The 26,951-nt window shown below is 42.4% G+C and overlaps 2 protein-coding genes and 2 long non-coding RNA genes across 9 annotated transcripts; 2 read left to right on the top strand and 2 right to left on the bottom strand.

The window, feature by feature from the left end:
* The first annotated feature begins 260 nt into the window (after positions 1 to 260).
* napepld (N-acyl phosphatidylethanolamine phospholipase D) lies at positions 261 to 17,928 on the top strand. Its single transcript, XM_063905494.1, is given in 16 exon segments — positions 261 to 553; positions 8,532 to 8,640; positions 9,438 to 9,533; positions 9,901 to 9,945; positions 9,947 to 10,042; positions 10,768 to 10,836; positions 10,838 to 10,895; positions 10,898 to 10,968; positions 10,970 to 10,993; positions 11,089 to 11,169; positions 11,171 to 11,193; positions 11,629 to 11,716; positions 11,718 to 11,795; positions 11,941 to 12,089; positions 12,333 to 12,447; positions 15,139 to 17,928. Coding segments are annotated over 16 exon segments (1,368 nt in total). The 5' UTR covers positions 261 to 416; the 3' UTR covers positions 15,268 to 17,928.
* Positions 11,911 to 18,830, bottom strand: LOC134879152 (uncharacterized). 4 transcript variants are annotated; one of them, XR_010167799.1, is made up of 7 exons: positions 18,433 to 18,830; positions 18,156 to 18,286; positions 17,843 to 17,919; positions 17,408 to 17,501; positions 15,868 to 15,924; positions 15,106 to 15,464; positions 11,911 to 12,440 (listed from the first exon to the last, which is right to left on the bottom strand). It is a non-coding gene; the product is annotated as an uncharacterized LOC134879152 (long non-coding RNA). The 4 variants fall into 4 exon arrangements; XR_010167801.1 differs by having other exon boundaries at positions 15,106 to 15,279; XR_010167800.1 differs by lacking the exon at positions 17,843 to 17,919.
* A 2,330-nt stretch (positions 18,831 to 21,160) lies between these two features.
* Positions 21,161 to 23,272, top strand: LOC134879151 (uncharacterized). Its single transcript, XR_010167798.1, has 3 exons — positions 21,161 to 21,436; positions 21,668 to 21,842; positions 22,097 to 23,272. It is a non-coding gene; the product is annotated as an uncharacterized LOC134879151 (long non-coding RNA).
* A 105-nt stretch (positions 23,273 to 23,377) lies between these two features.
* Positions 23,378 to 26,367, bottom strand: LOC134879328 (uncharacterized). 3 transcript variants are annotated; one of them, XM_063905780.1, is made up of 3 exons: positions 25,854 to 26,367; positions 25,044 to 25,637; positions 23,378 to 24,919 (listed from the first exon to the last, which is right to left on the bottom strand). In XM_063905780.1, exons 1-3 carry the CDS (start codon positions 26,199 to 26,201, stop codon positions 24,512 to 24,514), a joined length of 1,350 nt encoding a protein of 449 aa, XP_063761850.1. In that variant the 5' UTR covers positions 26,202 to 26,367; the 3' UTR covers positions 23,378 to 24,511. The 3 variants fall into 3 exon arrangements, with proteins under 3 accessions (XP_063761850.1, XP_063761852.1, XP_063761851.1); XM_063905782.1 differs by having other exon boundaries at positions 23,378 to 24,166; XM_063905781.1 differs by having other exon boundaries at positions 23,378 to 25,637.
* Positions 26,368 to 26,951: the final 584 nt, after the last annotated feature.

Below are 26,951 nucleotides of genomic sequence, written 5' to 3'. Positions count from 1 at the left end.
AGCCAGTTAATACTCTGCAAAAGTTGGTAAAATGTAATGAAAGTTCACTCTGTGTTAAAGCCATTAATGCAATACCACAAACATCAGTTTAGGCAAAACGCTGTGCTCCAACAATACATACACGTTTGACCAGATTTGAGAACACACGTTATTACATTTCTTAACGATTCAATGGTGATATTGTTTTTGTATCTAAAGAGTTAATATAGGCCTTTCATTTGAGCCAAGATTATCATTTTCACTTTTCCGGAAGCCCCTGAAAGCATCTGGGTGGAATTTCCAACCAACTCTGCCGTCCGGATTTAGCGACTTCCTCGAGCTGTACACATCTTTATGTCCAAATATTCAACTTTTTGCCGTCTTTCGGGGATTTATTAATACTTTAAAGCAATTATGATTCAACACAAAGGGCTAGCATGAAGTCAGTGTTGTGCCGGCCGGTTCATTTGTTGCTGGGGTGTAAATTTAGTAACTTCTCAGAGCGGCTGAATGCAGCGGCTGTGCTCCGGCTCTGCGCGCTCGAGGTGCCGATCATCAGCAGGACACATTCAGGGTGAGTGAACTATTCACGTTTTGTGTAATTTAAGTAAAATACTCCACAGAGTGATCATGGAAGGATGTGTGTTTGTGGAGGGTTTCAGCCGTTATGTCACACATTTTCTCAGTTTTGTTAAAATAATTCCAATGTAACACGGTCATCCTGTAATCTGAAAGGTCGCCACCAGGGGCGGAGCCAGACATTATACTAGGGTTGTCAATCGATTTTAAAAAATTAACTAATTAATCGCACACATTTCTGTAATTAATCGCGATTAATCTATCAATAAATTAATTGCATTTTTCTACTTAAGACTGAAGCTTATAATGAATATTTATGTAAAATCAATCATCAAATTAATGTAGAATAAACACAGAAAAAGTATATTTAAATTCAAAGACCATTTTAATGGCTTAAGGTGCACATATGCACAGTGCAAATACAAAAAATAATTCAGAACATTGAACATTTTTCACTCCATAGACATAATTCACTTAGTCCTTCTTTACATTCAGCCAGTTGCTGAGGCAGACCAGTTTGTTTACGTTATCAGGGGACAAAGAAGCTCGCTTCTTTTGAATGATGTGGCCTGAGAGTGAGAACAACCTCTCACAAGGCACTGTGGTTGCAGGGGTTGACAGGTACTTGCGTGCAATGGGTGCCAGCCTGGCATGTGCTCCCTCTCTCTTTGACCACCATTGTAGTGGAAACCCCTCTATGTCCATTTTTGGCTCTGCTTTGTAGCGATCCAGACAATGCTCTATGGACTCCTCCTCGTCATCTGTATCTGAATCAGAAGAACACAGCAACATGGACATCCTCCTCCTCTTCTTTGGTGATGGGTCCTCTGTTGTCTCAGCAGGTGGTTGGTGTGCACGTGTCTCTCTCATCATCAGGTCACGTACTGAAGCCCACACCTCACTCCTTTCATCTTTTGGAAGGCACTTAAGGTCTTTAAACCTAGGGTCAAGGGCAGTAGTGATCTTCAGCCATTTGAGGTTGGTGCTATCCTTCCATTGAGCTAGGTCTATGGTAAAGGCCTTCTTGAACCTCAGAACATAAACTGGATCATCGTCTGAGGGCTCCATAACTCTGAACAAGTGGCATAAGGCTGGCAAGACCACTGAACAGGAGACATACTGCTCTGCCCCCAGCAGTTCAGTCACATATCAGCAATGGAAAGCACAAGGTCTTAAACATTTCAGTACATCTTTATTAACAACACAGAGAACCAGTGCACACAAACACACACACACACACACACACACACACACACACACACACACACACACACACACACACACACACACACACACACACACACACACACACAGGTGAAAGAGAGAGGGAGAGAGAAAACAACATACACACACGAGATGGAGAGAGAGAGAGAGCACACACACGTGAGAGAGAGAAAACGGTACACATATACTGTACACAGGAGATAGGGAGAAAGAAAGAAACAAGAAATAAATAACTTACCTCCAAGTTTCAAGTAGTTCCTCCAGCTTTTGCAGATTGGTAAGCTCCTGGTCAGTCAACATGACAACCTTGCTCTTTTGCTGCGCCAGGGTAGTGGTCAGTGGAGATGTGTTTCTCTGCATCCTCTTTACCATCTCTGGTGTAGAATTCCATCTTGAGCAGGTGATTCTTGCTTAAGTCCGTGTGCAACTTGCTGTTCGTTTAATTCCTGAGCGTTAGATGGACTATGCTTAAAGTGCCCGACAATCTTGCGACATTTGGCCAGAACACTTTAAAATCCACTGTCTTTAAGTGAGACTGTGACCATTCTTTGCAGACAGTGGGCCATGCAAGGCAGGTGTTCAAATGGAAGTAGCCTCGCGGCAGCTACCATGTTACGAGCGCTGTCAGTGCCGAGTGTGGTCAACTTATCCTTGATTTCCCATTCGTTTGCAACATCCAGAAAATGGTTAGCATATGCCTCGGCATAATGTCGCTCCTCGGTTTTACTCACAGTAAGTGCAAACGACTGCAGAGTCCAGTCCTGAACAATGAAATGCGCTGTGACGCCCAAATAATTATCGTTGTTGACAGACGTCCTGTGGTCACCTGTGACCGCGATGTGCTTTGCTTGCTCAAGCATGTTCGTCCGCTTTGCCCTCTCATCCTCATACAACGTGTCAGTGGCGGCTGGTGGAGTTTTCTCCAGGGGGGGCTATAACTCCAAAATGTATATATAAAAATTTTAAAAAGCATGCATACATGTACTAAGGTATCAAACGAGTGTATTTACATAAATGAAAACAACAAAAACAACATTATAGATAGATAGAAGTGCAAAGAGAAACAAGTGCGATATATAGAGTATGTAGCCTACAGTATATGCAGTTAAGAGTGATTATGTAAAGATAAGGGCAGTATAAAGAGGTGGGAATAATTGGCATAGTATAAACAGATGTAGTATGAACAAATATACAGATGTGCTATATTACTATACAGAGGGCCAATATACATATATAATAAATATCTATCTATCTCTCTATCTATCTCTAGATCTATCTCTATATCTATATATTTAAATCATATATATCATATATAACATGGACAATACATATACTTTATGACAGAAGGCTGTGACGTCAGCCCCGCCGCCAAATCCAGCAGCATTCAGCTCGGGGCACAGGAGAGGTGCGCCCCAACATCGTCCTATCTCTTGTATTGAAGAGGAGCTACTGCGCATGTACAACTTTTAACGAGAGTCTATGGGCAAAGATTCCTCCGCCCCAGGGCGGAAATACGTCACCAATCAGACAATCTCAACGAACGAAACAACTTTACTCATCATTAACTATGAAATATTTATCTTGCACATCTAAAAAAATATATACATATATTTCAAAATATTTTTATTTTATTATTTCATTTTTATTTAATTTTTTTTTATGTCTTATTCAAGGAAATGTAGTGAGAGGTGAGTGGTGGGGCGGCGCCCTAGCGCCCTCTATTGGCCAGCCGCCACTGCAACGTGTGTATTCTTGACACGATGGTTCCTCTCGAGGGAAAATAATAAGAGGTATCTCCCGATGCAACACGAATTACTTCTCTCAGTCCATCATCCTCCACTGTGCTAACTGGGCAGCAGTTTTTAACTATCCAAGTAACCAAGGAATTGGTTAACTTTTCAGTTACAGGTTTCGTTATTCGCCCACGAGTGCCACACTCCTGTAGTGTAGACTGGCGAGGTCCCGAGGTAATTTCAGCAGGGTGTTCTGCTTTGAGGTGATACGCTAAAGACGTGTTACTTCTGTGGTAATTAAATTCGGCTTTGCAAACTGTGCAAATTGCCTTGGTTTTGTCCAACGAGCCGTCAGGCAACTTTTTAAAATGAAACTTTCCCCCTAAAAGTCCGTCCTTATCCATCTTTCCGCCATAGACTCTCCTTTAGTTAGGATATGTTTCCGTAGTTTGCCCGCGCACGTGACCAAAGGTTATGGGTCAGCCGCCACCAGAAGTAAACAAAACCACGTTAATTGCCTTAAAAAATGTTAATGCATTACATGTTTAAAATTAATCGCCAAAATTAACGCGTTAACTTTTACAGCACTACATTATACACATTCGGGGCTTGAGCCCAAAGCTAACCTAGGAGGTTCGAGGGCGTTAAACTGCATTCAAACACGTAGAAAACCACTCTCGTTATTTTCTGAGAAGAGAGAGGTATACAAGCCCAATGTATAAAGATCTGTGTTTAACCTCTTTGTGCAGAAGCAACCCTAGTGGGCCCACCGCCGTGCCCATTCTGAAATAAAAATGTTGCTAACTATACAATGCGGTTTTCGTCTTGGTCGTGGAATGATGGACCAGCTTTTCACTCTCGCAAGGATCCTGGAGGGGGCCTGGGAGTATGCTCATCCGGTCTACATGTGCTTTGTGGATTTGGAGAAGGCGTATGACCGGGTTCCCAGGGAGATACTGTGGGAGGTGCTGCGGGAGTATGGGGTGAGGGGGTCTCTACTCAGGGCCATCCAATCTCTGTACTCCCAAAGCGAGAGCTGTGTCCGGGTCCTCGGCAGCACGTCGGACCGATATCCGGTGAGGGTTGGCCTCCGCCAGGGCTGCGCTTTGTCACCAATCCTGTTTGTGATATTCATGGGCAGGATTTCGAGGCGTAGTCGTGGGGGAGGGGGTCTGAAGTTCGGTGGGCTAAGGATTGCACCACTGCTTTTTGCAGATGAGGTGGTCCTAATGGCTTCATCAGTCTGTGACCTTCAGCACTCACTGGATCGGTTCGAGGCCAAGTGTGAAGCGGCTGGGATGAGGATCAGCACCTCCAAATCTGAGGCCATGGTTCTCAGCAGGAAACCGATGGACTGTCCACTCCAGGTAGGGAATGAGGCCTTACCCCAAGTGAAGGAGTTCAAGTATCTCGGGGTCTTGTTCTCGAGTGAGGGAATAATGGAGCGTAGATGGGCCGGAGATTCGGAGCAGCGGGAGCGGTACTGCAGTCGCTTTACCACACTGTTGTGACAAAAAGAGAGCTGAGCCAGAAGGCAAAGCTCTCTGTCTACCGGGCCATCTTCGTTCCTACCCTCACCTATGGTCATGAAGGATGGGTCATGACCGAAAGAACGAGATTGCGGATACAAGCAGCCGAAATGGGATTTCTCCGCAGGGTGGCTGGCATCTCCCTTACAGATAAGGTGAGAAGTTCAGTCATCCGGGAGGGACTCGGAGTAGAACCGCTGCTCTTTCGCGTTGAAAGGAGCCAGTTGAGGTGGTTCGGGCACCTAGTGAGGATGCCACCTGGGCGCCTCTCTAGGGAGGTGTTCCAGGCACGTCCAGCTGGGAAGAGACCAAAGGGTAGACCTAGGACCAGGTGGAGGGATTATATCTCTTCACTGGCCTGGGAGCGTCTTGGAATCCCCCAGTGAGAGCTGGTTGATGTGGCAAGGGAAAAGAAAGTTTGGGGCTCTCTGCTGGAGCTGTTACCTCCGCAACCCTGACAGAAAAGCGGGAGAAGATGGATGGATGGATGGATAACTATACTTCTACAATTATCAATATACAACCCAAAACATTATTTGCCGGACCAGTCAGAGAGACACAGGGGAAATTACACAAAGTTGACGATACCCTTAATTTAAAAACCTAAAAAAACATTCGGGGCTTGAGCCCCAGAAGCCTCCCCCCCCCCCCCCTGCTCCGCCCCTGGTTGCCACCTTAGTGCTCATTCATTTGATCGCCAGTTAGCGTTTTTTTAACCAACAATTACGTGGTTTCAAAACTATTCAAGTGTAGTGAATTGTATTTCAAATGGATTGCATTTTAATTTACTTATATATTGTAAAACATAAAACAAATATTTTTACACAAAAAATGAGCTCAAATATCAAATGTGTTCAAAGTAAATTAGATATCTCTCGATTTTCTCTCTTTTACTACATTACATTAGTTAAAGAGATCATATAAATCAAAACCCAAGCAATGCAATGTATGAGAAAATAAATCAGCTATTTTTCTTTAAAATGTGTATTATTGTTATTTTATTAACGAAATGATTTAGTATAGCAAAATAACAGACAAAATACTACATTTACTAGTCACATTAATACAAATTATATGCATATTTTAGACATTTTATTATTTCACTATAGTAAATATTATTTTCCCCCGTGTCTATTTTAGTGCGTTTTGTCTATTTATGAAAACAGCCCACAAGAGTTTTGTGGACTGTCACGTGACCAGAGGGTTTTGCTCCTACGTCAGAGACACAGAGCTGATCCTCCGCGCGGCTTAACGCTGTCCAGAGACATCTTTCCACAGCAGTCGCTGCTGTCTTTAACTTCACACTCGCTGGTGACTAAACAAATTAGCGTTTTAGCAATGGAAACTGTACTGGAGACACTTAGGGAACCGCACATCTCCTGATAGTGTTGTCCAGCTCGCGTTAACACAGTCTATGGCTACCGTAAATACAACAGACATGTCTCCCTGCTGAGAAAACAACCGGTGCTGTTCTGCTGCGTTCAAGTTTTCAGGTAAATTTGGTGAAAACGGTAACAACAGGCATGTTTTGTAGCCCATGGCTGTGCCACTCGACAGTGAGTGCATGGTGGCTTTATGGCATTTTAATCTGGTTTATGCTATCTCGGTTTTTCCCCCAAATGGACACATTTTGCTGGGCTAGTTTTCTGGTGAAATGTGTTTTAGCCTAGCATTACTACCTGTGCTTATCGATTACATTAATAATAAAGCCAGTGTTACTACACGCACTACTTTATGCTACACTGCTATACTTTTAGTTGTCCACCTTGACGTACATTTCTGTAAATTACATATATTTTAATTTACATTTTATCTGTGATATGTTATGCATGCCTCTTAAATAATATGTTCCAGTTTTATGCTCTTCACTTTGGCTGTAACAGTGTTAATGTGGGACGGATAAAGGTATTGCGATTTGCTCCTGTAGGGATTGCCCACAGTATGGAATGCATTTATGTTGCTTTGGATAAAAGCGTCTAATAAGTGACATGTAATGTGTTGCTGTCTAACCGGCCTGTTCACACTTTGAACAGGAAATAGCTAAAATGTTAAGGGAGTTTATCGCATAGTTTGGCAGTCAGTATCTCAAGGAACACACACATTCATGTTAGGACTTGTGTGTGATGCTATTAAGTTAATAGCATTAATTTTTTTGCTCACTCTTAGACATTTAACTGCTTTCATGATGTAAAACTTGGCAGGATAAATGTTATTATGTACATCCTGTTGTTGTTTTTTAGACCATGCTTATAGAGATTTAAGAATTAAAGAAATTCCCTTCAGGCTATATTTGTTGCATGATCAGGCACGCTGGCTGGCCACATTGATCTTTGTTTGGTCGTCGTCCATTGTTGTCCCAGAGTCTGTGCAGTTTAAGTCCATTCATGAGTTTGAGTGCATCATCAGCACGCCATAGCTTAAATGAATTGAGTTCCCCTAAGAGGACACATACTTGTGGAGCTTCTGTTGCATTACCGTGTTTATGTGTGTACACCAGGCAGAGTTCGTCATTCCTCTTAGCACAACAGAGAATCCATCAATACCCTGCCACAAAAACACCACATCCTAAATAAATCAATACGGAACAGCAATGAAGGCCACGCACAAGTGCATTCTCTCATAAGTGCATGAAGGAGTTGAGATGAGGTGATCACAGGAGTCAGAGAGGGTGTGTGCTACCCTGTGTTTGCTGTGGATAATGGCAGGATAAGGAAGGGCTATGATTAGGCTTACTTTGGAGTCAGTAAGTGCCAACATCAATTTATTTTCTCAGTAAATGTAGCTGTTTCTTCCCCTACCCTTAAACTAAAATATCAAATTCACCCTAATTTTTGCGACCTTCCCTATGAAAGGTTGTATTCCTCTAAAGTCGATCCAGGAATCTTTTATTATACCCCAGGTCTGCACAGCTAAAACTAGACCTGTTCTCAGTGTAGGGCTCAACTAGAAGTTCAAAATTGCACCATCATGTTTAGGCGGATATTGTGCATAAGGAACTCGTTGTAGCTGTTGCACTGGGCTTTAACATGTTGCAGCATAGCTTAATCACTTTGTTTTATTCAATGTTGTCTTTTCTAACATGGATTGCCCTTGTTTTTGTGTGAAATAAAGTTTATCCACAGTAAAAGAAATGGGACTGCAGGGCCGTACAGAAATGCTAAAGAAAAGTAAAAAAATGCCTAACTTAATTCCAAAGATAGTGGGGCACCAGAGAAGAAAAGACACTTCTGTAGGAAGGGAACATTAGAAAGGTAATAAAAACCTAACTTTGTGGTAGCACTGCCCCCCTCCCACACCCACCCCCTGATGGCAGTGTCATTTAAACAGTGTGTGTCTGATAACCATCTTTCTGTGTCATGCAAATGATTACAGTTCAGCTGTCACACGTTTCAAAGTGATCTGTTATCGCTGCAGGGTGAGTCGATCTGTGTTCTACTGGATGAAGCAGTAGGTTAAAGTGTGTGTGTGTGTGGGTGTGTGTGTGTAGGTGTGGTGGTGAGCCCATGGAGAAGCCATCATCTTCAGGCAAAGCAGCTCTGGAGGAAAGGAGGGGCCTGGTGGAGGTAAGCAGCCTCCTTATGGAGTCACAACTAGATGTGTGTGGTAAATTCTAGAAAGGACATGCACGTCCCTACGCTCATTTTAGATTCCTTTTTGTCTGGGGATATGTGATTCTACCCACACTATCCAAATCTGATCTCAAATTTGCTATCACAAGCTCAAATGTCCCTCTATTACAGCAAGCCTTTGGTCATGAACAATGACTCGGCAAGGAATCTATTGTGTACTGCTAATCTCAATGGAAGTTGTTATCACAGTGGGTTAAACTGCCACCCTTCTTAGGATAACATGATCATATGTCCACAGAAAAGTACAGTTTGCTAATGCATTACATTTTGAAATGTCAGCACTAACTAAAACTGCTGTGAAAAGTTCTATTTACCGTCACTGTGATTGAGTTTGATGGGACACGTTTTTTAAAGCCTTAAATTCAGAAGGAGCAGTCCAAAATCTCATCCTATTGAGATCAATAATGTCTGTTAGGGCTTAAAAAGCTTTAAAATTGAAAATGAAAATCTTAGAAAGTAACCTCCATTGCTCGGCTTCCCTCTAGCAGCCTGACGCTCCTTTAGCCGCTAGTAGCACAACACTACCAAATCTGTCTTTGGACTGATGGAGGGCATGTCGCTTTATTGGTAATGTGGAATGGATGAAAAGAGAATATATCTTTGGGTCTGAGTATTCACTTTGGTTGTTAAAATAGGTAAGATGATAAACACAGACACGTTATGTTGGACATTTATGGTGCATATAAATGCATTTCATACCCAAAGCCACCAGAAGTTGAAAATGATTGAAGGTTTACTTGTTTGCAGGACGGCTGTGTGCTGAGGGGGCAGTGGGGGGGGAGGTAGATCCTCAGACTCCGAGGAAGAGCAGCTCGTCTCGCTCTTCCCGCAAGAGCTTCCGTTTGGACTACCGGCTGGAGGTAAATCCTCACTTCCCATCATGCCCCTGTCCCCTAAAACACATTCATAGTTTCCTCTTCCCTCACTTTATCTGATTTCATTATCCGTCCCTCAACCTGCCATATTGGAGATTTTATAGCTTCATTATTTCATAGTTTTGGAAACTGTTTGTAATTATTTGTATTGGGTAGTTGAGGACATTGTGTTCTTGTGAGTGTTATTGAATGGTGAAAAACTATCCTAATAAAACCGCCTTACAAGATAAAGATTAAGTGAAACATTTAGAGTCATCTCTCCTGTTCTCCACCTGTTGCGTTAGTGTGTCGTATTGTCGTTTGAAATGCCTTCCTATAATCACTAAAACGGCGTTGTTTACTTTGATTGTAGGAGGAAGTGACAAAGTCCTGTCGGGACAAAAATGGCCGCTGGACAAAACCCCTGGCCCACATGGCGCTTCCCTTCCTACACCACCCTGCTCAGATTCCTGTTGCTGGATAAAAATCACAGCAATGTACCAACCAGTAAAGAGGTGGGTACAAATACGTTAACATAATAAATTGTAAGTCTCAACAGTGTCGCATCAGTTATAAAGGTTTTACATTTAACCCCAGGACATGGTGGCTGATGCACAGGATAGCTCCACCCTAAGCTAACCTACTTTAATAAAAACTGTTACTGAATAAATATAAGTGTTGGAAGGCGAACTCAAATATTACCTAAAATGTTTCCACCACTGTGTGGCTTCACTTGTATTCTCCTTACAGTGACCAGTGTTATAGTTCATCTACAGTTTCTGCTCTTCTGTGTGTGGATTATTGCTGTGAGTATTAAGCAAGTAGAAACCTTGCTGAGCTCTTTCGGCTTCAACACTGCTTTCACACAGCAGCAGGAACATGTTTAACCCAATAATGGCACCGTTTTTCATGGTCCAGAAAGGTTTATAAATTGACATTTTTATCATGTTACGGTCGCAAGCAATATTCTGGAAGGAGGTAGGTTTTTTAACTACACACACAGAAATGACCTTTAAAACCCACTAAAGAAAGATGCTCAAAGAGCCTTTCCTTCCTCTGTGAGAGGGGTCTGAACTGGAGACCACTGCAACGTGTGCAGAGCATACAACACTTCATATATTAACAGAGTAAGAGGGGATTAGGGATACTTTTTGAAAAGTATGATCAAGCAAATTCATAAGACGTGTGGGTCTGCTGTACTCCACATATTTTTCATTCCCCGTCCCCCTCTCCTGTGTAGGCTCTGGACAATGAGCTCCCCGTGCTGGAACCGTACTTTGTCCAGAACCCGGACCTCTCTGAGTCTGGCCCCCGGTCTGAGAGTCACATGGCTGGGTCACGCCACAGTTCTAGTTGAGATGGACGGGCTGATATCCTCACAGACCCAATATTCAGCCAGAGGGCCTCCCCCTTCCAATTCATGGGTCCCAAAAGGTACAGAGGGCCCCCCCTGCACTGTGGAACAGGTTGAGTACCTTTTTTTACATTTTTCAGGAAAGGAAAAAGCTAAGACCTCCTTCAGTGTTTGACCCAGGCCTCATTTTGCGCCCTCCTGCTACAGCTGCCCAGGATCGACGCTGTCGTCATCAGTCATTCCCATTACGACCATCTGGATGCTGGGTCTGTGGCCAGCCTTAACGCCCCGCTTCGGAGGGGAGCTACGCTGGTACGTGTTCTGGATCTCTAAGTACATTTGAAAGACACCCTATTACATTTTGAGGTTATCCCTTTTCCTCTAGTGTTTCCTGAAGGTTGTAGTGCATGTAAATGGTCTGCAAAGTCTAAATCCCCCCTGAAACGCCTCCACTGGACTCCTTTGTTTACTTCCGGGAGTGACATCACTATACAACATTCGCGATTCTATTGGCTAGTGCTCCAACACATTGTACGTGTACGGAGGATGAAAAGAGGTGCTGCAGCACAGGCAGTATGAGAAAAATAAAGAGCTTTCTGAACATTAAAGCATGGAGACATGTCCCAGGAGAGACACTACATACTGATTTGAACTGAAGATGAGCAGAATATGTCCTCTTTAAGATCCAGTCTGGATTGTATTCAGTTTACACTCTCAATCATGACATAAAAGTGTGTGTGTGTGTAGGTTCGTGCCCCTGGGTTTGATGGACTGGCTGGTGAAGACAGGCTGTGAGAATGTGATGGAGCTGGATTGGTGGGAGGAGAACTGTGTCCCCCGGTCACGATGACGTCACGTTCGTCTGCACACCGTCTCAGCACTGGAGCAAACGCACTGCGCTCGACGATAACAAGGTAACATTTAAATATTACCTTTGTTTTATTGCACTCACCTAAAGTACAGGCAAATGAGCCACCGAACATTTAGCAAAAACACAATCACAGAAAGGTCAGAATGTAAAGGCCAGGTTTGTTAAACTATATTTATGTATTTCCCCAGTCTTTATGGGGCAGCTGGTCTATTCTGGGTCCGGACCATCGGTTCTTCTTCGCAGGAGATACCGGCTACTGCGCTTCCTTCCAGGAGATCGGACGTCGCTTCGGACCGTTTGACCTCGCAGCAATCCCCATCGGAGCTTACCTGCCCAGGTACTGCATATTATATATTCACAGTGCCTAATTTATCATGCCTATATTTGTTCTCCAGTCATCGTGGTTATTACATTGTGAGTTCTTGCATAGACTTGGACTTGCCATAGTTTAAAGATAATGTTTGTGATATACTCCACCTAAAACTATCCAATGACCAAATGGTGCAGGAGGTATTTAACACTAGAGATCATTTCTGTTTATTAAGAGTTGACAGACATAAGAAACATTCTGTTTTTCCAGGGACATGATGCAGGGGCAGCATGTAAATCCAGAGGAGGCTGTTCAGGTTCACCAGGACCTTCAGGCCAAACAGTCCGTGGCCATCCACTGGGGAACGTTTGCTCTCGCCTATGAGGTGAGCAGTATACAGTTATTGACATACAGGGGACATGTTTATTAATTCTTGATGAGGAGCTAGCTAAAAGAGCTAAAGAAAGTAGAGTACACTTTGTTTTTTTGACACATGATTTGTATGCTGGGAAAGTCAGCTCTCTGAGCAGAGTCTCCAGCACATAACCTCCTCTGAAAAACACACAATGTTTAATTAAGCAGGTACTAGGTGAATTCTGTTCCTTTAGACAGGCCAGCTGATTCTAGTGTATCTGCTAGGCTTGCAGACTATTGCATACTTGTAGAACGTCCCCCCAATTTGCAGAAACAAAAATATATCTTTCTTTTAACCCATAAGCATATAGTGTTGTTGTTTTGATTTGAGAAATGTTGAAGCATATTGTTACCTGATTTAGTTTTGAAATGCTTAACTGGAAATGCTTTTATTTTGAAGTGCAAGTCTGTGTTTTACGGGATGTCGAGTGCATGTTTCCACTACAACCATCCATACTGTTGTAAACTGCTGCATTCCTTCAAAGTAGACCCGCTTTGTTCATTATTCCACTACACAACATATAGAATTGTGATAAATGCAACTAAAGTGAACACTCACAACAGATAGTCATGTGTTTGTGTATCCAAACCGTGAGAGACCTCAGCTGAATATACAGTGGTATGCAAAAGTTTGGGCACCCCTTAGGAAAACCACTGCATCAGTTTGTCACTTGCTGAGCTTTTGAAGCAGCAACTTCATTTTAACATATGTTATACCTTATGGTAACAGAAACATCTCAGTAGTGAAATAACTTTTATTGGTCAAACAGAAACATGTTTATGTGCATTCAAACAAAAATAGGCATGTGCATAAATTTGGGCACCCCTAAGAAATAATTCCATTAATATTTAGTATTGCCTCCTTTTGCTGCAATAACGGCCTGTAGACGCCTCCTGTAGCCACAGACAAGTCCCTTAAGCCTGGCAGGTGGTATTTTGGCCCATTCTTCCACACAAAACGTCTCCAGTTCAGTCAGGTTTCTTGGCCTCCGTGCATGGACAGCCTTCTTCAAATAAATCCATACATTTTCAATGATGTTAAGGTCTGGGGACTGGGATGGCCATTCCAGAACATTGTACCTGTGCTTCTGCATGAATTCCTTGGTGGATTTTGATCGGTGCTTAGGATCATTGTCCTGCTGAAAAATCCAACCCCGGCGTAGCTTCAACTTTGTGACTGACTCTAGAACATTCTTGTCAAGAATCTCCTGGTACTGTAAGGAATTCATGTGGCCCTCAACTTTAACAAGTTTTCCAGTACCTGTGCTAGCCACACAGCCCCATAACATGATAGATCCTCCACCAAATTTTACAGTGGGCAACAAGTTCTTTTCATTGAATGCAGTGTGTTTTTTTCGCCATGCATACCTGTTCATGTTATGACCAAATAACTCAATCTTGGTCTCATCTGACCACAGTATTTTGTTCCAAAATGCTTCTGGCTTGTCCAGATGTGCTTTTGCATACCTCATGCGACTCTTCTTGTGATTAACACTCAGGAAAGGCTTTTTGCACATCACCCTTCCAATGAGCTCTTCCTGGTGCAAAGTACGCTGGATTGTGGAACGGTGAACAACTACACCATCAGCAGCCAGATGTTGTTGTAGTTCTCTGGAGGTGGTCTGTGGCTTCTCTGTGACCATTTTCACCATCCTTCGCCTGTGCCTTTCCCCTATTTTTGTCGGCCTACCACATCTTTCCTTCACACGGACTGTTCCTGTGGCCTTCCATTTCACAACTACGTTTCTGACTGTGGAGACAGACAGTTTAAACCTGTCAGATAATTTTTTGTACCCTTCTCCTAATTTATAATGTTGGATTATCTTAGCTTTCAGGTCAGTGGAGAGTTGTTTTGAGGTCCCCATCTTGCCACTCCCTAAGAAAGAACCTAGGCCAGGCACAGCCAGCTATTACCTATGTTAAATAGCCTTTTTCATGATTGGTTCCACCTGTCTTTGTAATTGAAGGTCTAATGAGCTAATCAAAGCAATTTTGTGCAGCAACCTGTCAGCTATAAATCCGTACAGGTGTTGAAATGAATGCTATTTATAAGGGTGCCCAAACTTTTGCACATCCCATTTTTTGCATTTTATTTTATTATAATAAAACTATGTAATGCTACCCTAAGAATTTTGGTCTGGAAAACACTAAAACGTCTACATCTTTGTAGGAAAACAAATGTTGTTGCTGTGATCTTCTATTATAAAGGAAAAGCAAATTGTCATGAAATCTCAGAGGGGTGCCCAAACTTTTGCATACCACTGTATGTCTGCCTTCTCTTGAATTCATATCATTAAATACAGGATGCTCTGATTGTGGCGCAGAACCCGCGATGTCTCTTTCCAGAAATTAAGAATAAGAAAACAGAGTTCCTACCTGATTTCTGGAAAGAGACATTGTTTTAACCTTTAGCAACAATAGCAGGCAGACTGCAGCTGGTATCTCAAACGTTCAGCAACTCTACAGCTGAAAGGGAAAGGATGTGTTCTTGATTTTGGGGTGAACTGTCCCTTTTAAACCAGATTGCTCCTGAAGTAAACACACCAATATGTTCTGGTATGTGAATATCACATCTCACAGTTTCTGCACCCTCAGGCTGCGTTGTTTAGAAAGTAAGTAACAAACGTACTCATGTTTCCTCTGGTCTTGTTTCCTGCATCAGTACTACCTGGAGCCGCCGGTGCGTCTCAGAGAGGTCCTGGAACAGAAAGGACTGATGCCAGAATCCTTCTTCACTCTGCATCACGGGGAGTCTCGACTCATTTCCTCCCAGGAAGATGTTTTTGACTGATCCTCTGTGCATCTGAAACAAAGTGCACAACCCTTGTGTTAATAATGTTATGGACTACAGTCAGTTAGGACTGAAAACAATGTATGCATATCATCAACTGAAGATAGGAAATGTAAATGTTCCACAGTACTGTTTACATGCTGACATGTCTGCGTCGTGCCATAGTCATGGTGGGCAAAACAGGAGCTGCGTCTTCACTAACATACATATTCAGATTTCACTCATGGGAAACATTTAAATATGCAGTGGACTTCTCAAATCACATTTATATCATTGTAACAAAATAGAGGAAATAGCTAATTAGCCATATCTAGAGAGTTTACAACAGTGTTTCCATGAACCCATAACTTGCATTAATGTACGTACACGTTAGGTGGTCCACACTGCTGTCAAACACTTTCAGCTCTAAGGATCATTTCTGGTCCAGAATGGACCCAAAGATTGCCACTGGGAAGAACTGTGCATGCTCATGTCCCTGGGGTGTCCAGACTTTCTTGCCAATTTAACTCACATGGAGTAACTAGTGCTGGTCCCGTGACTAGCTACACTGCTCTTAAAGTGAGGTATAATGTGTGGAGTTTGTGGGGTTGAACCGCTTACCTTCAGGATGCAGCAGCTACATGAGAACAGGCAGCTGGATTTTGAAGTTCCTGTGAGCTGTAACATAAACAAATCTATTAGAAAGAGTAGTAGAGCTGCTAGTTAATGCCACAATACAGACATGTATTCTTCTGAATGTACTCTGGCCAACCCGAATCTACTTGAGATGCAGAAATGCAAAAGGAAATCAAATGTTATGTATGAGATAAAGCTCTGTGCTAACAGCGTGCTGCTAGGGGGTGCAGGCAGAAGCTGAGCTGGGTTCAGCTTCACTGCAGACACATTTCTGTGTTTGAAGCTCTGGAGACTTTGTTCTCTTTGCTCAGCGTGATCTTTCACATTTTTAAATCTGAGGGTAACAGTAGAATCATTTTAGTGCTCAACTATTGAACAGATGGTTCTTTATGCTGAATCTGAAGCCTGAATGTATGAAAGTGGACCGCACAATGTCGGCTTCAGTTTGTAGCCTGGTTACATTTACAAAGGCAATGTGTAAATACTCATGTTCACTGAGTTTCCCATTCAAAATAACTTGTTTGAAATGTGATTGTACCTTGTGTGCAGAACTTTCAAAAATAAAGAATACTGGACTAAAACATAAATATAAATGTCCTTGAGATTTAAGGAAAATCAATTAATTACTGTTTAAATGACTCAAAAGTTCCTGTTTGGGTGGAAATCATGCTTAAGACATTTTTCTTTGTGATGAATTAACTTTCCAAAAAGGTTTTAAAAGATCATTTCAGTTTTTCCAATAACATCCATGTCATTAGACCCAATGACTATACATCTGTGTATTTCTACACTACCTATGAACACAAATATCCACAACAGAATACTACTATAGATACTGTAGTTTTGCCTGATATTTAATACACATACCATGCATACTGTACTATGACTTTTTTTAAACATACTATACTATGTATTTTCGTCATACTATATGTAGGGCGTTCTTTTCATATTAACAGCATACTTGTGTACTAGGACTTTTTTTTGATAAATGAGAATCAGTGACTACATTTGACTACTTGTGTATTAAATATTAACAGTTATATAACTGTGGGTGCATTTTAAGATTCACTTTTTTAAAGAATTTAAGATTTTTTCTCGGCTTTGGGAACTAATGAGGCTTAGTGGTGTCCCATGAAGCTAGCGTTATGTGATTATTGGATTCATGCGTAGTGCAGAGACTTGTTACGAGCGCTGGTTCTGTCCTATGATATGGACCAAATCCCACGCCTGTAAGCCACAGGTGGGGTCTGGGGTCCGTATGTCACAGTGATGGATGGTAAAACGGTTTCCTTACACACCACCACCTTGGTCTCTATTTTCTTCCGCAATGAGGTCAGCTGAGGGTCACAAAAACAATACTATATAATGTGTAGGTCCCAAAGCAAGATTGTGAACAGCACGAGTTCCACATTGTAAATGGAACATTCAAATCTGCATTTTTACTTTTTCGTTAATCAATTCAAGAACTCTTTATATCTGGTCCCTCTGATGAACTCCCTGATGATGTGTCCTTCCAATTTCCTACCTCTGGTGAAGCATCTACCGCCCGGTGTTTCATCCTCAGCATGCTTCTCATGAAGGTTGACCCATAGCCTTCTCTTGTGGATCCTGTATAGAAGCTGAAACATCAATATGGCCTTTAATGTAAAACTCATACCTACAACACTGTCCAATATGTGTTGTTCAGTGTACGTCATAGTTAATCACTTCCTCACACAATTAGCATCTACAGTTCTTCCATCTTTACCTATGCTAATGCAAATGCAACATTAAGCTGTAGATTCCACGCTGGTTTAGATGAATGCGTTTCAAATGCTTCCTGGCTTTGTTTAACCATGCTAAATGGGATGACCTGTGATGGAACATGTGCTTCAACAAAGTGTTAATGACACACATTAAAACATTTATGTTGTTTTCAACAAACAGGATAACAAGGGTTAGCTCTCAAAAATACATGTACATGTTTTTGTGCTGTCTGAAAACAAAAGGCTGATTTATGGGTGTCAAACTCCTGTTCTGCTTTCTTTGCTTCCATCACTCCATGTCCACACCATTTCATTGCCGAAAAATAAATGGATTATTGCATTCATTATTATTCATCCTCATTATGAAACCTACTAAATTCAGCATAGTTGCATCACAGTTTTGATGGTGAATCACTATTACTTTTGACCTATCTTAGCACTCCTAATATAACTTAATGACACAATTACCTGCTGACTAACATAGCAATGCTTTATGACTTTGGACAAGTGTAGTAAAAAAAACTGTACCTTCTGCTTCTTCCTCAGAGTCGCCATTTTCCCTCTGAAGGGCGCTCAATGTGATCTTGCACGCATGTGCAAAAACGTCAGATTTTCCTGGTTTTCCAGAGTGCCTTTGAGTTTTGTTGTCCAGTGTATTTCTGCAGTTGAACATATTAGTTACAGTACATCAATAACATAGTTCACAATCAGTTGGTTTACAGACTGTACACATTGTAGTTTATAAGACTAATGATGGAATAATGCAATGTAATCACATTTTACATCAAAGCTTTGTTTATTGTACCTGCTGTTGGCACCCCTTTTGTGTTACAGGGAAGGTCTTTGATAAATGACACCACAGAAGTGATAAGCCATGGACTGCAGAAGGACTGTCGAGTCGTCGCATATCAACATGGCAGGCCTTTGTTTGGCTCTTCCGTGGAGTCGTATTAAATGCCCCAATAAAATATACATTATCTTCCTGCACCTGTCATGGAAGAGGGCAACAGTTTTCTTGGACGTGACACCTTTATAGTGTGATATTATCTTTTGGATGACTACTTCTTCAGCCACGCTGTGCCATCACTGAAGGTCACAACTGCCTTCAGGGATGATTCATCCTCAATTTTTACATGGAGCTCCACAGGGCAGTCATCAGGCAAAGCAAAAGTGTGGGTTGTCACAGCGGATGCCATCAGCCGTGGCAGTGGGGCAAGGTACTGATTGAGTGGGTGTGTGATGTCCCGTTCTATTGTGGATCCGATGCGTGTGATAGATTGTTGTTGTAAAGGATTGAGGGTTGGTGTGAGTGTCCAATTTTCCTGGCAGCAGTGGTGGTGAAGCAGTGAGAAAAACAAAAAAGGTTTTGCAGGCAATTTTGCGCACCATTTGAGTCATCTGCCCTGATGAATTACCCTGCAACACACAGTTACTTTTTATTGTGAAAGTGAGTCTTGTGTGAGAGATGAGACTGACACTCTTTACAGATGTGAATCCATATTTCATTTTATTATTATTTTGGACTTACTTACACTAAATGAGTAGTGTAAATGTTGCATAACATCCATCCATCCATCCATCCATCTTCTCCTGCTTTTCCGTCAGGGTCGCGGAGGTAACAGCTCCAGCAGAGAGCCCCAATGACTGGCTCCACCTCCCGCACAAGCTCCGGCTCCTTCCCCCCCAGAGAGGTGACATTCCACGTCCCCAAAGCCAACTTCTGTCGCCTGAGTCTGGTCCGTCGAGACCCTCTGCTTTCACTGCCACCCTTCTGGCAGCGCACCCGACCCCATCGTTGTTTCCCGTAGGTGGTGGGCCCGCGGGACGGAGAAGCGGAGGTGTTGCCCACGTTGCTTTTTCGGGCTGTGCCCGGCCGGGCTCCGTGGCAAGCCCGGCCACCAGACGCTCGCTGACGAGTCCTCCTTCTGGGCCTGGCTCCAGAAGGGGACCCCGGGCTTCCTCCGGGCCGGGTATCCTCGCTTCCAATTATGTTCATTCATGAAGTCTTTTTGAACCAATCTTAGTCTGGCCCCTTACCTGAGACCAATTTGCCATGGGAGACCCTACCAGGAACACAAGGTTCCAGACAACACAGCCCCCAGGTTCATCGGGGCACACAAACCTCTCCACCACGATAAGGTGCTGGTTCTCGGAAAGGTGTTGCATAACATCCAGTGCTTAAATGTAATATTTACCTGTGCAAGGGTCACCCTGAATTGGCCCTGTGTGCCTGTGTTGTAACAGAAGGTGGTGGGGCAGGCGCTGTGGTTACCATCAGTGGTGGGGCAGGCACTGTGGTTACCATCAGTGGTGGGGCAGGCACTGTGGTTACCATCAGTGGTGGGGCAGGCACTGTGGTTACCATCAGTGGTGGGGCAGGCACTGTGGTCGCCATCTGTGACTTTTGTCTCATCTGCGCATGACCTGGAGCAAATGCAATCCACAGACTTAATTATTATTCCAATAATATTAAATCACATCCAAATTAAAGTTTGGACACAGGAAGGCAGACTGAACTGCATGTTGAAGCTGTGTTCTATTAGTCTTGGAATGGGACATACCGAGCTCCTGGCACAAAGTCACCCCAAAAAGTGGCTTCCTCGTCATGGGGCATTGATGAGACTTCCCAAGGGATACAAATGCTGCTGCTGGAGTACTGACTGGAAGCAGTGTTGATATCATGCGTCTACCATATGCTCTTAAAATGCTCTGTCCAACAATATCAGTATCAAGAAGATCATTCTCTAACGTTTACTAAAGATAGCAAAAAAGATGCATTTTGTACTCAGGAGGGGGACTTTGACAGAGGATACTAAAAACTACAGAGTAAAAGTACTTCATTGTATTGTTGGCAGTAGTCTGACTAGTACTGAGTCCAACAGTATCAATCTCATTAAGAACTTGTGGCAAAACATGCATCACTGAAAGATAGAAGAAAAACATGCATTTTTTTTACTTAGGATGTACATACACAGTTTAACTCAAATAAACTGTTGTCAGAATCGCATGTAATATATATACACATTATTACAAGTATTAAATAGACTATATTTAGGCCGGTGAACCAGACCTGAGACTAATCATAAACCCATAGCCTTCAAATATGTACAATTCATTTGCAGAAAAAAAACCCCAATGATAAAGTGATTATATTATCTGATAATTAATAAACATAGGCGTAGTAAATTAGACGCCATGCAGGGAAGTGCAGAAACGCAGACTGAAGATAACTAGCACAATTAGCATGATAGCATCCATTAGCTTACCTGTTCAGCAGCAGAGCGCGGGAATCCAGGGAACACAGCCGCTTCTAGAAAACTGACTCATAACTCTCTGTACTTTACTCATGTACGTTTCTTCAAAGGACGGAGACAAACTGCGTTAAGTCTTTTAAATGTCTCTTTCTTTTTCTCCTCTGTACTGCCATTGCCACTGCTCCCTTCCCCCGGCTCACAGGTGTCTCTAATTAAGCTTCTCCCTCCCCACCTATAGAGCTCCTGCAGATGATGTCATATATGCTGGTCACGTGACGAGATACGACAGGGGCAGCCATTTTGGCAGTCATCGCGGCAGTAAATTGACAGGCACTGGCAGACTGTCAAGGATGGTGGATAACTGCTGTGCACCAGGTTGCACAAATAGGCGTGGGAAAAAGAAAGGTGTATCGTATTATCGCATTCCTAAAGACGCGGAGAGGAGGGAGAAGTGGATTGGAGCGATTAAAAGAGCCAGGAGCCTTCAGAAAAAGACTGAAAGATGGGACCCCCCGGCCGTTGGCTTTCGCTTATGCAGTGATCACTTCATATCAGGTGGGTGAAGGAATACAGTACAATGCTACAAAAAGTTTCTGGTCAGTTTAATTAAATTTAATTAGTTTAATTTAAGAAGTAGCACCCAGTTATTATAGCTAACGGACACTGTGATGTCCCTTTTTAACTCAACAAGTGTGGCTCTGGCGCAGCCTAGCCAGTTAGCAAGTTAGCTTGTAGCAAGCTAGTGGTAAACAAACCCGTGTTGAAATATTCCTTCTTATTTTGTAGGGAGAAAGAGTGATAATCCGTTGAGTCCGGATTTTATCCCCTCAATTTTCGATTACCTTCCATCTCCAGAGAAGAGGAGACATAAAACGAGACTGGAGGTTTTTAACAGAAGGCAGAAGGCTAAACTGCACAAAGTAGAGCAGGCAAAGATATCTGCAGAAGCCATCCGTCAAAGGTGGGTAGATCAAACTCCTGTCTGATTACATGTTGGGTCTACTTGTGATCGGTGTGTTATTCAGATTATTTTATTTCAAATAGTTAACTGCCGTGATATGGTTATAAACAATAACGTCACACCAGTCATTTAATGAAGGCTAATATCATATGATTTCCATTAAACATGTCAAACTGTAAACATGTAAACATGTCAAACTGCCATCAGTATTGTATGCATGAAAGCTTATTTTGCTGCTTCTGTGTTTTCATCAGGACATCAACTGATGCAGCCCCAGAAGACCATATCACAGAGCCTTTGAAGGAGCCCCCCATCACAGATCCGTTGGAAGACTCAGCCGATGATCCTGTCCAGCCTGAACCAGTAACACCACCATGCACCTCTGAAACCTGCTGTACCCGCATCCAGAGTCTTGAGCAAGAATGCCAAGCTCTAAGGGCTGAAAATGTGTTGTTAAGGGAAAAGATTAATAGGAAGACCCTGACAGAGATTAGTTTAAATAACAATGATAAAAAGGTGAATGTCCTCACTGGGCTGGCAACCTATGCATGTCTCATGACCATTTTTCAATATCTGGCTCCATTTCTCAAAGTTAAATCATCAATAACATGTTTTCAACAATACATGTTGACTTTGATGAAGCTTCGAATGAACTTAACATTTGACTTTTTGGGTTTTTATTTTGGCATCGACCCAACTACTGTCTCCAGGCACTTCAAAAACTGTGTTAATTTGATGTATTGTAGACTGGTGCCAAGCCTAGTGGTGTGGCCTGAAAGAGAATCTTTAAGAACATCTCTTCCATATGTATTTAGAAATGGTGACTACGAGAAGACTGTTTGTATCATTGATTGCTTTGAAATATTTCTAGAGAAACCAAGTAGATTGCGACCCAGTGCGCAGTGTTACTCAAGATACAAATCACATCACACCATGAAATATTTAATTGCCATTTGCCCTCAAGGTTCAATTTGTTTCATTTCTACTGGATGGGGAGGTCGCACCAGTGATAAGTTCATTACAGAACACAGTACTTTTTTACCTAATATTCTCCCAGGGGATGTTGTTTTGGCAGACAGGGGGTTTCTGGTGAAAGAGTCTGTTGAAAGGTGTCAGGCTGAATTAAAAATTCCAGCATTTACTCGTGGAAAAACACAGTTAGATCCTGCTGACATAGAGAATACAAGATCTCTAGCCTCTTTAAGGATTCACATCGAAAGAGTCATAGGAGTACTTCGTCAGAAATATACTATCTTACAAAGCACTGTGCCAATAACTTTCACAGACATAGAGAAAGAAAATGATGTTACTTATCTTGATAAAATTGTGAGTGTATGTTGTGGACTAACAAATGTACCTGATTCTGTGGTGCCCTTTGAGTGATGAATTTGTGCGTCAACAGAAAATAAACCTTTTTGATTCGCTTCTCACTTGTTTCTTGTGACTTCTTTTCTCACTCACTAGATTTGAGTGACCTATCCACATTTTAAGATCGCTACAGATACTGCTACAGACACAGAAGACATTGGTTTAACAGTTGTTTATTAATTAATAAAATATTTACATTGCATCAGCTCATTCATATTCACACATTTCGTAAGTAAGTAAGACTAAGTAATTATGTTTTTTTTTTTTGAGCATTGATTAGTTTCCTACAACTAGGACACACCCACTGTTTCGGTACCCTTTTCATCCGAAGGCAGGTTTGGTGGAACCTCTTCACGGCACAGAACCCTGAGGCACAAACAAGCATATTCCCTGCCGCAGGTGCACGGCAGTAGCACCACTGTTGCTGGGGATCGGTGCTTGCAGTTGCTTGTTTTGGTGCAGAAAACCATTTGCCTAACAGCTCTGGGATGATGCATTTTAGGAAGAAGTCACGAGCAAGTTCAAGTTCTTTGAGAAAGAATTCTGGGTCAAATGTAATGCGTTCCACAAAGGGTGAATCACCTTCCTTTTCAGTCCACAGAATGAAATCACAGTATGCCAATTTGGTAACAAATAGCTGCATCTGCACTTGGTAGAAGTATGCATGGTCTCGCTTAAGTCTAATTTTTCCTAGGGAATCTTGTTCAAGGCAAAAGTGTGCAACAGAATTTACAGCTTCATTGACAGAAAGCTCCTTTGCAGAAAATGGGCACTTCATTTCTAAGACACCTGTACCACAGCAGCTACAGGACACATACCCATCAGGTGAGGCCCCGATAAATGGGTGCAGAGGTGAAATTCTAAATCCGGCTGGTCGCACCAGGACGTCTGTGTGTGATAGGCGATGCTGCATTTCGTAGTATTTTCTGGCCAGTTCTTCATTATTGCATCCCCATCTGAAGAAACAATGGAAATATGAGTTTTGGACAATAGTAATGCCACCCCACATTGCTACCTCCCTGCCCTTTACAAATGTTTAATGCTGTACTTGGTTTTACACTTCTTTTTAAAGAATAGCCTAGTACTTACTGCATTTACCCTCTCTGTTCATTCACCTCACACTAATTTTCTTGTACACCATATGTTGTACGTAAGTAAGTTAACACATACATAGAAGAGATTACACACTGCACACCCTATTTTAGTTTACAGGGAAATTCCAGCTGATTTCAACATGCAGTTGTAATGCTCACACACACTACCCTTGACTTGTCAGTACCTTCCTGAAGATGTGGCATATATCATCCCACATGATACAGCTGTATTGTAAGGTGTCTGCTGATGCACATGTCACAATGTTTCATACAATAAGTAATCAAATGCATATGCCCATTACTTTTGGGATGATGAACATCAGCTGACACCTTACAACAAGGCAGAAACTTTTGGGATGCTATTTGGAGTATGTTAGGATGTTCAACTGCATGTTGACATTGGCTGGAATTCTCTGCCCATGAATACCTGGTAGCCTCACTGCTGAAAACATGGGACTTTGGGTCACATATCTGTCTTATGAGAGACACGGCTGGCTTTCTGAGGTCTGTTCTTGTTGCTGCTCTGAAGGTAGATCCTGTCACCCTACCACTCCTTTGATCAAACCAAATTCTGGACTTGGACTGTGCTTGGGTCTCCTCCTCTACAATATCACTCTGAAAACATGGCAATCCAAACAGTTTCTCATTTACATTGCAAGATAGCGCACACACAGTACACGTGCACATAACATGGTAGATCTTAGATTTCAGTCATTAGTAAACAGAATATGTTATGTACCTGTTCTTCAGTGACAGTCAAGTCCTCAAATATTCCTTCTGCACGCTCTTGTAATTCAGCCAGGTTCAGGTCTCTTGCCTTCTTGTCATACAGACTGGTAAGGGGTTCAGGTAAATCTAGCTTGACAGCCTTGGGTACATAGGATGTGGCGTACCCGCGAACAACTGACAGGACTGCAGGTCTGCAGGACTTCCCATCTTGAGTCCGGCACTGTGAGAGATTTTGGTAGAACTGTGTTTGCTCAGCAGCAGTCAGGGGTGGGAAAGATGGGGGCGCAGAGGTACCCTTGGTGGAATTCCCCTTTTTATTTTGTTGAGTATGGTTGAATATGATGTCCTTGCCCTGCAGGTACTCCACATTCTTCGCAGCATCCTCACTGGGAGAGGCCCACTTGCATTTTTTGGATGTGCAGCTGATCTCCTCGTGCCTTGCGTTGTTTTTTCCCCACAGACTGAAGAGAACAGCTGACACATGAGAGCAGCTCTCCCCGAGTCCCGCTGTGCAGTTGCAGTGGGCTCCCAGCACAACACCGTCGTTCCTCACCACCACCCATGGCTTTAGTTGACTTTCATTAAGCCTTTGGGAGTGATTAACCTATATGAAATTCCAAAACAGATAAATAAAGGTAAAAAACGCCAGCCACTTTGGTTGAGTACGATCAAAAATACAAACTAGCAAGTTACAGATGCACTGCAGTAGCTATCCAAGCTAAAAAACATGCTAACGTGACACTTCCGTAGCTAGCCAAGCTAATAAACAAACAATGCTAACGTGACACTGCCTATCAAACTGGAATAATTTAATACTTACCCTTGCAGTGATGATGCCGAAGTTTTTGGATGTAAGACTCCACAGTTGAATGTTGTTTACGAAGCCGGACTGACACCATTTGTAAGCCTCCAAGCTTTTGTACGCTCTGAGGGAGTCTCCTGAGTACACTGATGGAAAGCTTACAAGATAGCTGTGGATGTCTGCGTAGCGCAAGTCGGGTACATCGTCTTCAGAGCAGGAGGTTATGCTCTTGAAAAGCACACCGGGTGAATTATATGGGTCGCTTATATTTAATCTCTCTAATTTTGTACTATAAAGCCGAATTTCACTTGAATTAAAATGAGAAGTATACTCGCTCGGTAAGAAAACACTGGCACCGGTGGTCATGTTGACTGCCAAAATGGTGGCTCCCAACCAAAAGTCACGTGACCGCAGGAGCTCTATCGGCTACACTGCATCAGGGAAACCATAACTGCCTTGCAGTGTGACGGGATGACACAAGATGGCAGTGTCTGCATCCTTTTTATATCATGCAGAAATGTAGACTACCAAAATATGAGCTGATATAATCTGCTTCAATTTTTCTTTTACAAATGTATGTAGAGAAATGTAATCATCAGAGTTTTTATCCAAACATTTTTTAGATGATAATACATTTCATAAAAATGCCAACGATCTTATGTTAATGAGAAAAAGACCCATTGCAACCAATTTGAGTTCCTTCTTACCTTAAACTGCTTTGAAATGAAAGCGCACTCAATATTTGACACAGGATAAAACTTAGATTTAGTGCAAGGAAGATTGCAACATTCAAAGTAATATTTCAATCATCAACTAATAAAATAAGTTGCTCTTCATGAACCAGTACAGAATCATCATTGGGTGAACTGGAGAGTTAGCTTCACATTTCAAGTGTTAAAAAATTATTTAATAGCCTCTTCAAGATATTTTGACACTGATTTTTCAACATGTGCACCTCCCCCTGGGATGTCTAATTATCACTGGCTCCATGTATTTTTTAAGTTTCCATTCAAAGAAAAATAAATGTCCTCTGACAGAGCCAGGGGGACGCATGTGATCCTAGCTGCCCCAAAAGACAGAGTTGATGTTTCCAGTCTAGGGCAAACCCTTTAAAAA

The sequence above is a fragment of the Eleginops maclovinus genome, chromosome 17 (genome assembly GCF_036324505.1).
Source record: "Eleginops maclovinus isolate JMC-PN-2008 ecotype Puerto Natales chromosome 17, JC_Emac_rtc_rv5, whole genome shotgun sequence".
NCBI lineage: Eukaryota > Metazoa > Chordata > Actinopteri > Perciformes > Eleginopidae > Eleginops > Eleginops maclovinus.
The sequence above is the reverse complement of the archived record's forward strand: the minus strand, read 5'-3'. Positions and strand labels throughout refer to the sequence as shown.